Source organism: Cupressus sempervirens, chromosome 10 (assembly GCF_028749045.1).
Source record: "Cupressus sempervirens isolate cs-2001-9-10 chromosome 10, ASM2874904v1, whole genome shotgun sequence".
Lineage (NCBI taxonomy): Eukaryota > Viridiplantae > Streptophyta > Pinopsida > Cupressales > Cupressaceae > Cupressus > Cupressus sempervirens.
Window position 1 is genome coordinate 43,687,067 of NC_143127.1, and position 14,752 is coordinate 43,701,818.

Here is a 14,752-nt window from a genome sequence, read left to right on the forward strand (position 1 = left end):
TTTCACTCATGAATATATTCTTTCTGTTTTGAGAGTAATATTTTCTTCTTTGCTTCATCTTCCTTGTAATAGGTATTTGCTTGCAAGTTATTTTCAAGGTTTGTGAAGTTGTCTTCTTATGAACTTCTACATTTTCTACCTCTTTTTTAGAGCTTATCCCTGCTAGGATTGTGTCATCTACAAATTGTTGGTGGGTAGTGTTTGAGATATTCTTTGTGACTGTTATTCCTTTAATATTTCTATCATTTTAAGTTGTTTTGATGGCTCTCCTGAACGTTTCCGCCATTATAATGAAAAGGAAGGGTGAGATAGGGTCTCCTTTTTTAATTCCCCTAGATATGCTAAATAAGCCTTCCGGTGAACCATTGATTAGCAAAGATATTTTTGGAGTTGAGATGCATTGATAGATGATGTTGATCCATTAATGCGAGAATCCACATGCTTCTATATTTTTGCATAGGAATCTTGAATCCACCTTATTGTATGCTTTTTGTATATCTAATTTCATCAACATACTTGCCTCCTTATTCTTTGATGTTGAATGAATTGTTTCTTGGATATTTGATATACCATCTTAAATGGATCTACCCAGCACGAAGCCTATTTTTTCTTCTAAGATAAGTTTGGGAAGATAAACTTTTAGATGGTTTGATAAAGCTTTAGATAAAATCTTATAAATAGTATTATAGAGAGTTGTCACTCTGAAGTCTCCTGGTTCTTCAACTTTACTTTTTTTTTAGGTATTAAGGTTAGGAATGTATGATTAATTTATGTTAATAGTGATCTTCTGTTTCTTGTGACTTCAACTGCTTTCCATAGATCTTCCCCTATGATTTCCCAACATTTTTGGAAAATGAATGCCTTGAATCCATTTGGTCCAAGTGACTTATGAGGGTTAATATTAAAAAGAGTTGTTTTAATTTTGGTTAGTCAGAAAGGTTTGTTGAGAGACTTATTATCTTCTTCTGAGATAATTTTTGGGACTGCCTTCAACTTCTCCTCTTGAGCTACTCGATTTGAGGATTCAAAGTTATTAGGATATCTTTAAAATAATCTACCAATACCTCCAACATTTTGGTCAGGTTATCTTCCATATTTCCCTCTTTATTTTTGGTGTTCATAATTTTATTTACTGCTCTATTATGTATTGTGCTAGTGTGTAAGTATTTTGTATTCCGATCTCCTTCTGTTAACCATTTCTCCCTTGATTTTTGTTTCTAGAATATTTCCTCCTTCGCTAAAATGTCCTCTTGTTTTGATAACAGTTTGTTTTCTTGTACATATTTCTCATTGTTCATTCCATGCTTAATTATTGCTTGATTCAACTTGTTCAGTTCTTCTTCTATGTTAATTTTTTCTTTAAATATGTTGTTAAATTGTAATTTATTTCATTTAAGGATTTTCTCTTTGACCATTTTTAATTTGGCAATGAAACAAAACATTTTTTACCTTTTGACTTGTCCTTGTTGCCACCAATTTTTAATGATTTCCATGAAATTCTTATCTAGGAACCACTTTTTTTTTACATTTAAAAGGGTTTCTCATAGGTTTAGTAGGTTCAATTATGTCTAATTTTACTAGAAAGTGATCTGAGCCTACAAGTGGCAAAATATTTGTTTTTATCTCCATATCTATATTTTCTTAAATCTCCTTTACAGAAGAATCTACCCAATCTCTTTGCTATGTAGCTAAAGCCTTTCCTTTTTTTATTCCATTTTTAGTAGGAATGTCTTAATGAGTTTTTTTTTGCCCATTCTCTAAAGTCCACTGTTGTTCGTGAAGTTGCCTGTAGACCCCTATATATTTTTCTCATCTTGTGTTGCATTAAAATCTCCTCCAATGATAATGTTTTCATTCTGATGACTCTCTATGAAGGAACTGACCTCATTCCATACTATAACTTTGTTTGTTGTTTGGGTGGGACCATAGACATTTATCAATATAATATGGAGGTTGTTTCTAAGACTTGAGACTCTATACCCCATCTAATTACTATTAATAGATATTATATCTACATCTGTCTTTCACATATTCCAGATTATTCCTAATCTTCCTGAAGCCCCATTTGACTCTTTTAGTATTGTTTTCCAATGACCTAGCTTTAGTCATAACTTATTCATTCTTCTATATTTAGTTTGGTCTCTTGAATTAGTATGACTTCCAATTCAGATATTATGAGGTTACGCTCTAGCAAGCATTTTTTGCTAGGGGCATTTAGGCCCCTAGCATTTTTTATTCTCATTGGTCCTTGGAAAGAATCTTTCCCTTCCTTGTCTGAGGAATTTCACTTATCTCTATTTTCTCTTTTACTTGTCCTGCAACCTCCCTTAGTTCTTTTAGTGATTTTCTTCCTTTTTTTAGTTTTTGTTTTCTACAATTTGGCATTTTCAAACCTCCCTGATTAATGGATATGCCCAGATTATCCAAAGATGTCTAATCTTTGACTTTAATTGATGCACTTGTCTCCTCAGCCTTATGATCTTCCTCTACTAGTAATTCTCTAATCATCTGATTTTCTAATTATGTTTCTTCTTTCTTTGGATATTTACCTTCTTCATAGTTGCCTAAGTTCTCTTCTTCTTCATTTGTTTGGATTGTCTCCTCCATAATTCCAAACCCTTCCCATATTTGGTTGCTCCCTTGCTGATTACCGTGATCTTCTCTCTGGATACATATTAGACTGTCTTTCGAATTTGATTCTTTAATTAGAGTTTCTATCTCCACTAGTATCAAAAGTTCCTTTGTGAGATTTTTTTCCATCCTATTTTCTTCTTCCTTATCAAAATCAAATAGATCCTTTCCATTAGTTGGTGTCTGCCAGAATTTGTAGCTCTTTTTCTTTGATTTTTCCTGATGGTCATGTAGCCCCAATGTTTTGAATTTGTTGTTGGTATGGTTATGAGCTCTGTTTGACTGTCTATGTATGCTATTTCCAAATCTATTAGACTTTTCCCCTCTAGCTTATGGCTATCTGACTCCCAACTATTGTTCTTGTCTGCTTCTAGATCCCAATTTCTCTCTAGTATCCGTTGTTCCTTAATAATTGTTTCTTATGCCACTTTTACTTCTTCTTCTCTTACTTCTTCTGAGATCTTTTTGTTTCTAGGTTCTTGAGTTTTTTTTTCCTTTGTGCTCCGTATGATTTTGGTCTTCTATTGTTATTTGATCCTTTAAATCATTTTGTAGGAGCAATACCTTGTGAGTTAGTTTATTCAACTTTTTCATATTGAGTTGCATCTCTTCTAGACTTTGCTTTTCTTCTCTGTATTCTTCACTTTTAAAAAAAAAATTATGATAGTTTATTTTGGTTTTCCATAATTTTCATCAATTCACTTTATGTTTTCTTTACGTTTACCCTCTGAGCTTCTTGATCTACTACTTTAGTCCCCTTTATCTGAATTTATGGGTTTTCTTTGTTAGTTTGTTTTCCTTCCCTCTACTTTCGTCTTCTATTTTCTCCTAGTTGTTGATGTTTCTTAGGGTTTCTTTCAGATTATTCTTGGTATTTTCCGTTTTGAAGTTTTCTCTGACTATTCCAATGATTTTGCCTTCATAATGATTGAAGGTTAATTTGTAGATTGATTTATTAGTTATGATTTTTTTAGATTTAAATGAAGTTTGACCTAACTTCGTGTTGACTAAGAACTTGATCTTACTTGAGGTTTTAAAATTTGCTTCAATTCCTATTAGTTTTCTTAGAGATTGCCCTATCCTTTTTAGATTGTAAAAACCATTTAATTCAAGAGGAAAATGTTTGTGTTCTATCCATTTAGTTGCTGGAAGTTTTCTGATTGTTGTTATCATTAAAATTTGGTGCCCATGCTATAATTTTAACTAGATATCCTTTATAAAAACAGTAAGATGTTCCTACCAATTCATTCCTGATTCTAAAATTTTGACATTGAATATACAAAAAGAGCTTATCATAAGTGATGATGGTACTTACCTAGGCGCCGTAGATCTTTGCTAAATACCTTACCAGTTTTGCTTTGTGATTTTTTGGCCCATTCCATAGTGTATATACTCCTAGAGCGCAGCATTCCTGCCATTTTTTCTCACTAGATTTGTTGCTAATGATAATAGAATCTCTACTATCATCAGGGTTAATTTCTTTGAGATGGAAGATCTAGGTGTCTACCTGCTTGCATAGGTTTAACTGCCTTTTCCTATGTGGTAGAATATAGACTAAGGTTTTGGCGGAGTTAGAAGGTAGTATATTTAGCCCTTTAGTTAGAACTTCAATCTGGGGGGTTAGGTTTTGGATTGCCTAATGGGACACTATTTACAACCAAAACCTTTATAGGTTGTGGAATATTGCAAGAGATCGGAAATGACCTACAAGTGTTTCCTAGCGTAGCAATTCTTACCTAGCTTCCTCCATTTTTGGTATACTTTCTCTGGCTGAAAAAAAAAACTTTGGTTCTTAAGGTGCTCTAATTTTTTTCCTTTGATTATGCTTGACTTCAATGTGATTAGGGTAGAGCTTAGTCTCTTGATTTCTCGATTTGTTACTTGCTACCAATCACCTTCATTTTGATCTTCAATGCTCTTCCGGTTGAAGGCAATTGTCAAATTTTGAATTCCGCGCAATCGAACTAGGGTTTCAAAACTATTTGATTTTGCTTCTGGTTTGATGAATTGCCTTCCTTCTTGTTCTGAAGATAGTACTCCAAAATTGTTTTTAGTGTTGAATAAGTTGGATATCTCTAATTTTTGCGTTTGTGATTTCAAGACCAACTTAGGTTAATTAGGATGATCAATATTGTTCACCTGAGGATGGTGTTTAATTTTTTTCTTGATTTCTGCCTTTATAAAAAAAATACTACTTTTTTTGCTTGATTTGTCATTTTTGCTATTTAATACTTTTCATCCATTATTGACTACAAGATTTATTTGTATCTATTAATGGTTCAATTCCATTAAATTATATGTGTGTAAACAATCATTTTATAAAATTATGTTAACAACATTTTAAAAAGGTACAATTTAGGTTTAAATTTAATTTATCATTTCAACTTAGTATATAATGTATAATATAGGGTTTAATTTATGCTTTAATTTAATTTATAATTCAATTATGATTAGGTTTAGGCTTACCTTTTAATATATCCTAATCCTAAATCAATTGCTAAATCTAACTCTACATTCTAAATTCCAAACCCTAAATCCCATGATATTAAATGTTAAACCTTAACATTGAATGATAAATTTTAAATGGTACATCCTAATCATAACTCTAATATAATCTTAGCTCTCTTTTAAAAGCTAAAATATAATTCTAAATACTAAATCGTATTATTAACCCTAATCGACAAACAATTATCTTAAACCATAAACCCTAATCTTAGTGTGAACCCTAATCTTATGATTATAGATACATTCATGGTTAAAGATAAAGTTTACATCATAGTTAATGCCATCATTAGGATTAGGATTAAGATAATGGTCAAGGTAGAGAATAAGGTTAGATTACGGGATTGGTTAGTTTTATGGATAAAGTTCAAAAAAATTATTAGTGTTGGGGTTAAAATAATAGTTCAGATTTCTAGGGTTGAGATGGTGTTTAGAGATTGGACTATCATGGTTAAATTTAGAGTTTGAATTAGGGTCAAGGTTAAGATGCATAGTTATTTTGTAACTATCAGTTCTTTATTCAGACATATTTTGCACAAACATCATTGACTAAGTAATTTTATTAAATACATAAACAAGAGGAAAGAACCTGGTTTTTTACCCTAATTGATCTTACGTATATCTCTTCGGCGTACCCATTGCACCTTGAGGTGTGATTGCTAGTAAATATTAACTTGAACGAAGAAGAGATATTTTGGAAATATTAGGAAATAAATTAATAATACACTGAATAGTACCAAAGTACATTTCAGATCAAATGAGTTGCATATTTAACAGAATTTATTATTATGATGATGTTAATAATGATCTCTTTATTTCGGAAAGGAGATTTGGAAGAAGAATTACAAGTGAATACCACCACAATTGTGAGCCTCGTAGGACATCAAGATGAAAAAATTGATAAATGATTATAAGATTTCCAAGCACTATACGTACATACAGATCAATATTCATCGACATTTCTCGCAAAGATTAAATATTAATAAAATAAAATAAAAAATTGAAGTACATTTCACAAGCTTCTCAATTGAAAAAGGACTATTGTCAGCAGTGAAAGTAAGAAGACTGGAAATCTCCCCACTCCAATAAGAACGCCATGTGAAATCTCAGTTGCCTGTACAGATTCGAATGCACCATTGTCGCCTTTCATTTTAATACTTGAGGAACCTGCAGTCCAATATATTACATAAGATTATGATCCTGGTAACTAACTATTTCTAAACATAAGAAACCTACACATATAAAAAGCAATTTGCATATTACATCACAATCCAGTTGACGCACAAATTTGCAGTATTATTATATATAAAGGCAACAATACAAACAAGCCTGGGTATAAGATCAAGATTTCACCTATAAGAACCAAGAAACTCTTAACATTCTGCTTCTGTCCAATAGGTTTTTATTGGTTGAAATAATGGGTCCTCGTTGAGACTAAAATTCAATTCCTTATATCTAAAGTGAAATTCTAATTTTTGAATCTTGATCTTCCATAGAAAGTGGCATCTAAATAAAAATTGATTTCTACATATGACCGTCTTCTATAGGTCTTTTCTAGTGTGTACTCGTAAGGAAGCTTGTATTGCTCCTTCATAGGTGATTTCTAATGTGTCTGCTTGGAGCTAGTATTGGTATATTGTTGCTCAATATTCAATTAAAATAAAGCATTCTAATCAACCAAATATATTTGGGGTCTACATGACTGCATGTAATATCTTCTCTGGAGCTATATTCTGTCTAAAACTAACTGAAACATTATTAGAAGAAAAATAGCCCACCGTCAATATCCAAGCAATTGAGCGTTGCTGGAAACAATAAGAAAGATTAGGTTTTCTTGTTTGTATATTGTTGGATTTTCAAGGTCCTGACTAGTACGAATTCACCTTTAGAGATTGAGAGGGAGAACAAAGAAGACTCTGCTGAGCCGGTTGATCCAATTGATCCTATAGATACTTCTGCAGGTCCCAATAATGCTTCAGTTAACAACAAAAGACCATTGTGGGCCAACGCACTACGAAAGAGGCTGAAAAATATGCAGCCCCTCATGGCACTTTCAAAGAGTAAAAAGCCTCCAAGGTTTGCAAGTTGTGTAGATTCGATGAGTCACATTATAGCATCCAAGCCTTCTAATTTTAAAGAAGCTTCAAATCAGCAAGTGTGGAAGGATGCCATGATGGAGGAGTATCATTCCATCATCAAAAATGATGTGTAAGAGATTGTTCCTATATCCAAAGGTAAATTAATTGTTATTTTTAAATGGTTGTTTAAGATTAAACATGCAGCTGATGGAAGTATAGAAAAATATGAAGCTAGATTTGTAGCTAGACATTTTTCAAAGTGTTAGATTATGAAGAGACTTTTGCACCAGTAGCACGTTACACTTTCATCAGAACCATCATAGCTATTGTAACAATAAAGGGTTGAAAACTTCATCAAATGAATGTGAAAACAACCTTCTTAAATCAGATAATTGAAGAGGAAGTATACATTAAGCAGCCAGAGGGCTTTGTAATTCATGACAAAGAGATATGTGTGCAGGCTGAAAAGTCCTTGTATGGTCTTAAACAAGCTCCCCATGCTAGGTATGAGAGAATTGATCACTATCTTTTGAGTTTGGGCTTCCAAAAGAACAATGCAGTTCCAAATTTAAATTTCAAGGTAAATGATGTCAAAGTGTTGATTCTTGTGCTTTATGTTGATGATTTGTTACTCACTGGTGACAATGATCTCATTATCAAATGTAAGGAGTCAGTTTTTGAATTTGAAATGAAACAACTTAATTTATTGCATTACTTCCTTGGACTAGAGGTATGGCAAAGTCTAATGATATTATATTGATTTGGGGAAAATATGGTATTGGTATTTTGAAGACATATGGTATATTAGAGTGCATGTCTATGGTGACTCCTATGCTGAAAAAGTTGTTACATGAGGTTGTAGTAGTGTAGCACAAGGACATGCACCCGGATCTAGAACCCCCAAACTGGGTGCTAGGACATCCCCAAGACAGATATGCCGCACACCCAAGCACCACCACCAGCGGTTTTTGCCACCACATCACCTCCGTCCCCATCCCCATCCTTGTCCTTGTTCGAAACTCTAGGATGTAGTTGCAGTGGGCCAGTACTTGGGGACTGCCCAGACATCCCTCAAGCGCACCCAAAATGGGATGAGGTGCGACTGAAGACAAAAGCCCAAAAGTGAACAAAACATTAGTTTTTAGTTTTATTTTTTTCCCCCTATTGAACCATAAGTCTATGTGGGTCCTATATAGGGCCCTTTAAGCCTTCAAAAGGTCCATAGATTTCAGTTGGCAGTCTATTTTTTTGCAACAACCGAAAGCAAAGTAGAAGAAGAGTTTGGAAGAGCTTGGAGAGTGATTTTGCAATGCAAGATCAAGAGGAGCAAGAAGACTCAATCTTGCAAGTGATTCATCAAGCACTTCATAGGTTTTAAGTTTTTTAATTTTAATATTTCTTTGTTTTACATTTATTTTCAGATTTTCATTCTAGTTTGTTGCAATTTTTTTTCTAAAACTACATGTTCAATTTTGTCATTAGAATTTCAAAATTTTAAATCTTTAAGATTTGTGTCGGTAGTTTTTTTTGTTGTTGAAATTATAAATTTGAATGCATTATGTCATTACGCTGAAAATGATTTTTAGTTATTAACTTATGCTGAAACTTATTTAAATTTCTACAGTAGGCTGAAAGTAGTTAGAATTTTTTTAACTTACTAATAAGGCTGAAATCTATGATTTTGTGAAATGGAGTGTAAAAATGGCTTCTAGTCAAAGCGTAAAGACATGAAAGTGCATGAGGGAAGTCAAAGTGTCGGTTTATCCCACTATGAGCCTGAGCATGAGGCTGATCTAGAGGCACAATCTGAACCTCCTTATGTTGCACCATGAGCACCTTCTATTTATGGCCCCTCTAAAACTTTGGCACCATTTGCTAGGGGTCCTTTTGATCCAAAGCCCTCAACGCATGTGTCCATGAACGATGTCTAACGTCCCTTCACCCATCCATAATAATGTTGCAACCCGGCTCTATCCAACATGCCTTCATTATCTCCATCAAAACCCCAAACTTCTTATACTACCTCTAAGATTGTGGTCCTCAATTTGTGGTCACCAAGTGGCACAAATGATGGCCCTCCACATCCTTCACCACCATAGACATCATCTTCCTATAGTAAGCAGACCGAGTAAAATGCGATGGGATGCCATTGGCAAATAAGAATTCACCAATGACATCATCTAGTTGAAATGCAATGGGTTGCCATTAGCAAATAAGAATCCACCAATGACATCATCTAGTTGATCCTTTACGTGCACATTAAATAAATCAGCAATAAGGTTATTAGTGCTAGAACTTCTTACCTTCCCTTCCCCTTGTCGCTGTCCCCTGCTAAACTATGACTGGATGAAGGAATGGAAGCTGCTTCTAAAAGTCTCTGTTCTTTGATGCAAGATAAGTGTAGATGTATCTCGCTGCCCCTGTAACTATTGAATAGCCTGAACCTGTTGCCTACCAGCTAAAGATTTAGGCACTCGAACTACACTATCATCAGGAATGCCCTACAATTTCTTTATTACAAATCTATATTTCACATTTCCAGCGTTTCCAAAGAATTTGCAAGAACTCACACCATATCCAATCTAAAAGAGGTGAAGCAACTCTAGTAATGTTTCCATGCCATTCTACACCACAAAAATTACATTTCTATATTGTTTAAGAGAAGATTTTGGATCAAAAAACCCCCTAGCAAATGGCACCAAAGTTTCAGAGGGGCAATCAATATAAGGTGCTCCTAGTGGAACATAAGGAGGTTTGGATTGTACCTTTAGATCAGCCTCATGCTCAAGCTCATGCTCAGAAAAACTGACATTTTGACTTCCCTCATGTACTTTCAAGTCTTCTCCACTTTGACAAGAAGCCATTTATACACTCCATTTTACAAAATCATAGATTTCAGCCTAACTAGTAAATTAAAAGAATTTCTTACTTTCAGCCTAGTTTAGAAATTGAAATAAGTTTTAGCATAAGTTAATAACCAAAAATTATTTTCATTGCAATGACAATGCATTCAAAATTATTATTTCAACAACAATAAAAACTACCGACACAAATCTTAAAGATGTTGATTTTCAATTTCAAGTCCTTAGGGAGGTCATTGAGAAGGCTGGACCACAAAATGTGGTCAAAGTAGTGACAAATGTTGCACATGTGTGCAACGTTGTATGGAGGCTTGTTGAGGCAGCCTATAGACATATTTGGTGGACTCCATGTTGTGTGCATGCCATGAACAATGCACTAAGGACATGGGGAGAATCGACTGATTTGGAGGAGTAATTAATGATGGTAGAGGTGTAGATGTTTATCGACAATCACCATACTTCACATGCACTCTTCAGGGGCTTCGCAAAGGAGTTCCTGAACCATTTGAGACTATATATGCTTCATATTAAATTCTCTTGGAGGGAATACTTGAGTTGCAAGAGCCACATCCACTCATGGTTATGACACATGAATTGAATCGGTGGGTTGAGTCCAAAAGAGAGCAGGGGAAGAGAGTGAAGGAGACACTGAAAAGTGATAAGTTTTGGGCTGATGCAAAATACACAGTCTCCATTATTGCTCTAGTTTTTGACGTCACCAGATATGGTGATGGGGATTGACATACCATTGGAGAGGTTTATGAGTGCATCAATTTCATGCTTGGCTAAATGAGGGTTAGTGTGCGTGAGAGGGACCCGACTCTAGCATTTTATATTGAGCACATTCAACCTATCATTCATCGCACGTTAGAGAAGTTGAACACTTCTTTGCACGTAGCTTCCTATGCATTGAATCCTAAGTGCTACATGCCTAGGCGTGGTACAATTACACCACTCCAGAATGATCAAGTGAAGGTCGTGTTCTTTCGATGCATTGGTAAGATGTTTGATGATGAGACTGTTGCTTATAGGTAATTGTTAATTCAATATTTATTAGTATCTAGAACTTAGTAACTTTAAAAATTAATTTTAAAGTTGGGTATGTTTATAAGACATGATGTCATGTTACAACTTATTATGTTCCAAGATACTTAAATTTGGCAAAAATGGACCTTAGAACTATGGAAGCATCCCATATTCTGGTGGAAATGTCATGGATCACTGAGGGAAAAGATTACCACACTTGCCATCCGATTCCTTTATCACGTCTGTAATTCCTCAACTTTATAAGTAACAAACTATTCAAGTTTTTAAATTTTAAATTTTAGACTTTTAGTTTTCTAATTCTCACAATGACCATTTTTTTGCTATATCAAGTTTCTAGTTCCTCGGTAGCAAAGAGGAACTAGTCTATATACAACTTCATCCACTCTCTTAAGAGAAACAGACTTACCTCTAAGAGTGGAGAAGCTAGTTATTGTACACAGTGTCTTGCGTATTGCAGATCACAAGACACGTGGGTATGTGGAGAGTCTAGTAACACAATGGGATGTACAGCCAAAGGATCCAACTCAAATTGATGAGGATGAGGCTGCAAAAGAAGTCGAAACAGGGTTAGTTGGCATTCCCTTGATGGACCTTGCTGATAAGGATATTGAGTCTAGTAGTTCTAGTGAAGAGGACTTTGGCTTGGGTAGTCATTAGAGGCCTCCCATTGTTGCATTTTATCATTGTCACATGATTTTAGATTTTGACATTTTTAGAACTTTGTACTCACTTTGATATTGATCGTGACTCATTATACCATGCTACTCTTGTCATTGTAATTGTGATCATCTTTATGATATATAATATTTCAGTTTTGAACAATGATTTAATCATTTACATGAATCATTGTAATGTCCCCTTCTTCACACTAGGCCTTTCCGGTGCCTTGTTGGTCTATCTTTCCATCTAGATAGGCTAACGGAATTAATCTAGAGGATGTCAGCTAGGCACAAGAATTTATTTGGTTTCGTTTGGGAAAATATTAAAGTTGAGGAGCTTGTCCATAGTTAAGTCACTTTATTTTATAAAGTGGATTTATAAAGTTACTTTATGACTTAAAGTCATTTTTATAACAAAAGTAACTTAAGTGACTAAAAGACGACAATGGCTTTTATCCCACATTGCCTAGTTGTTTGTACTTCCCCTCATATCGAGGTTATAAAAGCAATGAGCTTCTTTGGGATTGTCACCATGAAATATATCAATATATTGAAAGATAAAATTGGTTGCTTAAATGTGATTGGCTTTCTTAAGGATGAAACCCCTTAAGAAGATTTGGGAGACTAGACATAGCCCCAGTATCTCATGGAAGTTTGCACCAAGGTTCAAGTATGGAAAATGCAATATAATACATTGTTCAATCAAACCCATATTCAATAGTAAATCAATTAGCAGTGAAAAGTATTTGTGAACTCGTTTTATACTAGCTAGTAAAGTTGTATGACCAGGGATCCACTATACATGAAGAGGTGGGGAGTGTGTTGTAGCAGAAGAGGCAAACGGTAATCCTTGTGCAAACATACAATAGCAGAACAGAGGTAGTCAGGTCACTATTTGAAGGAAGACAGTAGTAGTGTTGCGGTAGGGAGTGTAACAACAGTGTGGGGTGCAAGTAACATCAATACCAATCGGGAGGTATTCATAGTCACTACCATTGGTCACGCCAAGCTAGGAGGTCCAAGCGTTGTGGTAACAAGGAGCTAGTGCAGCATCTTAGTGGTATAACTGCATGGCCGAATGTTTTGCAGATATCGGGTGTGTGTATAGTTTAACTGTCATAGGGAATTAAGGAGACCGTAGGCCCAAACATGCCAACTCCAATGGTAGGTTCCAGTCGCAGACATGGGGACAGTGGTGGCATCAATGTTGTGTCTTCCAAAACTCATACCCACTGAAGAGCAAGCCCAACTAGAGACGAATTGACAATCAGCTCACCCATAGCTACACCTAGGTTCCATTGTTGTTTCATTTTGTATTTTATTCACATAGTCAATATATTTAACGTTTAGACCCTACGTACAAGTGTATGACCTCGCCGAGTAGTTGCTCCCCAAATCCAATAGTAGATACATTGAGTACTTGGTATGATGCATTTTGGGAATGATAGGATTTCAGCTTTGTTTTCTTTCCAAGCATTCACATTATATTGAATTAAATTAGTCTTATTACTGCATCATTAGGATCGGATTACTACACTGGTATCAGAGCCACAAGACTTGCCAACTTGTGGGTAAACTATTGGAATTCCAGGCTGGATAAAACAAGAAAAATGTCAAACTAGGCATGAACAGGGAGCCATATAATTTTAGACACATCCGACCTGAACAGACAAGATCTTCAGACCAAATTCATACTGAGGACAATTATACAGTTGATGAGGAGCTAACCCTTGAGACGAGCAATTGCAAACAATTGTTGTAAAACAATGGAACAAGATGACAAGTGACAACACTATATTTGCTTGCCTATTCATTGACATGAAATATAGTAGCAACCTATATCTTAGTATGTTGAGAAGGTTGTCACCATACAAGATTTAGTAGTACCTGATGGGTACAAGTGTAAAGTGCCTTGACAATTTTTGAAGTTTTATCCCTGTTTTTCTGCCTTAAGAATTTTGTCAAACACTTCCCTTGCAGCCTCAGTTTGCTGATGTTTGTTGTTTTGCTATGATTTTTGAATGCCAATGACATTGATGAATACAAATGATTGCAAAATAACTAATTGGAAATCAAAGTGATATGCAACTTCTTTTTATTATTTTCCAAATGCAAGTACATGAAATTCTGATGTAAAATGCACACCTATAGCCAAAAGGTATTTTCACAAACACTTGGCATGCATCCTATGAATGACTATGCAATGAGACGTTTTTACAAACATTTGGCATACAAATTGAACAGCTGAATTAGGTTGATTTCCCTTCAATACTTCAATGTTTACAATGACTAAATACTTTGGTAACAAAAAGACATATATTACTTGTCAAATGTATCCATCTACGATTGCCAAATGTAAATACCAAAAGAACCTGGAATAAGTAGCTGAAATGACATGCTTTTTGGCTTTGCTTTTTTCGGATTTGTTTTTTCGGACTGTTTTTTCGGATCTGCTTTTTCGGACTACTTTTTCAACTTTGCTTTTTCGCTTTGCTTTTTCGGACTGCTTTTTCGGATCTTCTTTTTCAGCTCTGCTTTTTCGCTTGCTTTTTCAGATCTGCTGCGAAAACTGAAACCTTTCTCCTTGCCAACTAATGTCAAAAATTAAATGCACAGGCTGAACAAAAATCACTGATTATTATCTCCCAATTAATCACAAATGAATTGGCTGAATACCAATTCCTCCACTCCCAACTAGGGTTGATATCTCACAACCGAAATTGGCACCTTAGAGTCTTCAAACCCTCAGGCAAGTATGCAAGCACTAAGGCTCTCAACACAATAGATGAATATGCAACTCAAGATGTGTAAAATGACCCCCCAAAGGCTCCTTATAAAGATTTCACAAGCAACTCCAAGAAGCTTCTAGAGGAATCCAGCACTTTATTCTTTTAAGTGACTTTTTGATATTTTATTATATTAGTCACTTTAATATTAAATCAATTAAATATAAAGTTACTTTTTAATATTTCAT

The 14,752-nt window shown here is 34.7% G+C and overlaps 1 protein-coding gene across 2 annotated transcripts in view; it reads right to left on the reverse strand.

Moving 5' to 3' along the window:
• Positions 1–6,011: 6,011 nt before the first annotated feature.
• LOC149532483 (Eukaryotic aspartyl protease family protein) overlaps positions 6,012–14,752 on the reverse strand; it is a 53,301-nt gene continuing 44,560 nt past the window's right edge. For both annotated transcript variants that reach the window (XR_016358064.1, XM_089807428.1), the window contains exon 10: positions 6,012–6,300. Coding sequence is in view for 1 of the 2 variants with exons in the window: in XM_089807428.1 (XP_089663554.1) it covers positions 6,146–6,300 (155 nt within the window). In the remaining variant the exon portion in view is untranslated. The remainder of the gene's footprint in view (positions 6,301–14,752) is intronic.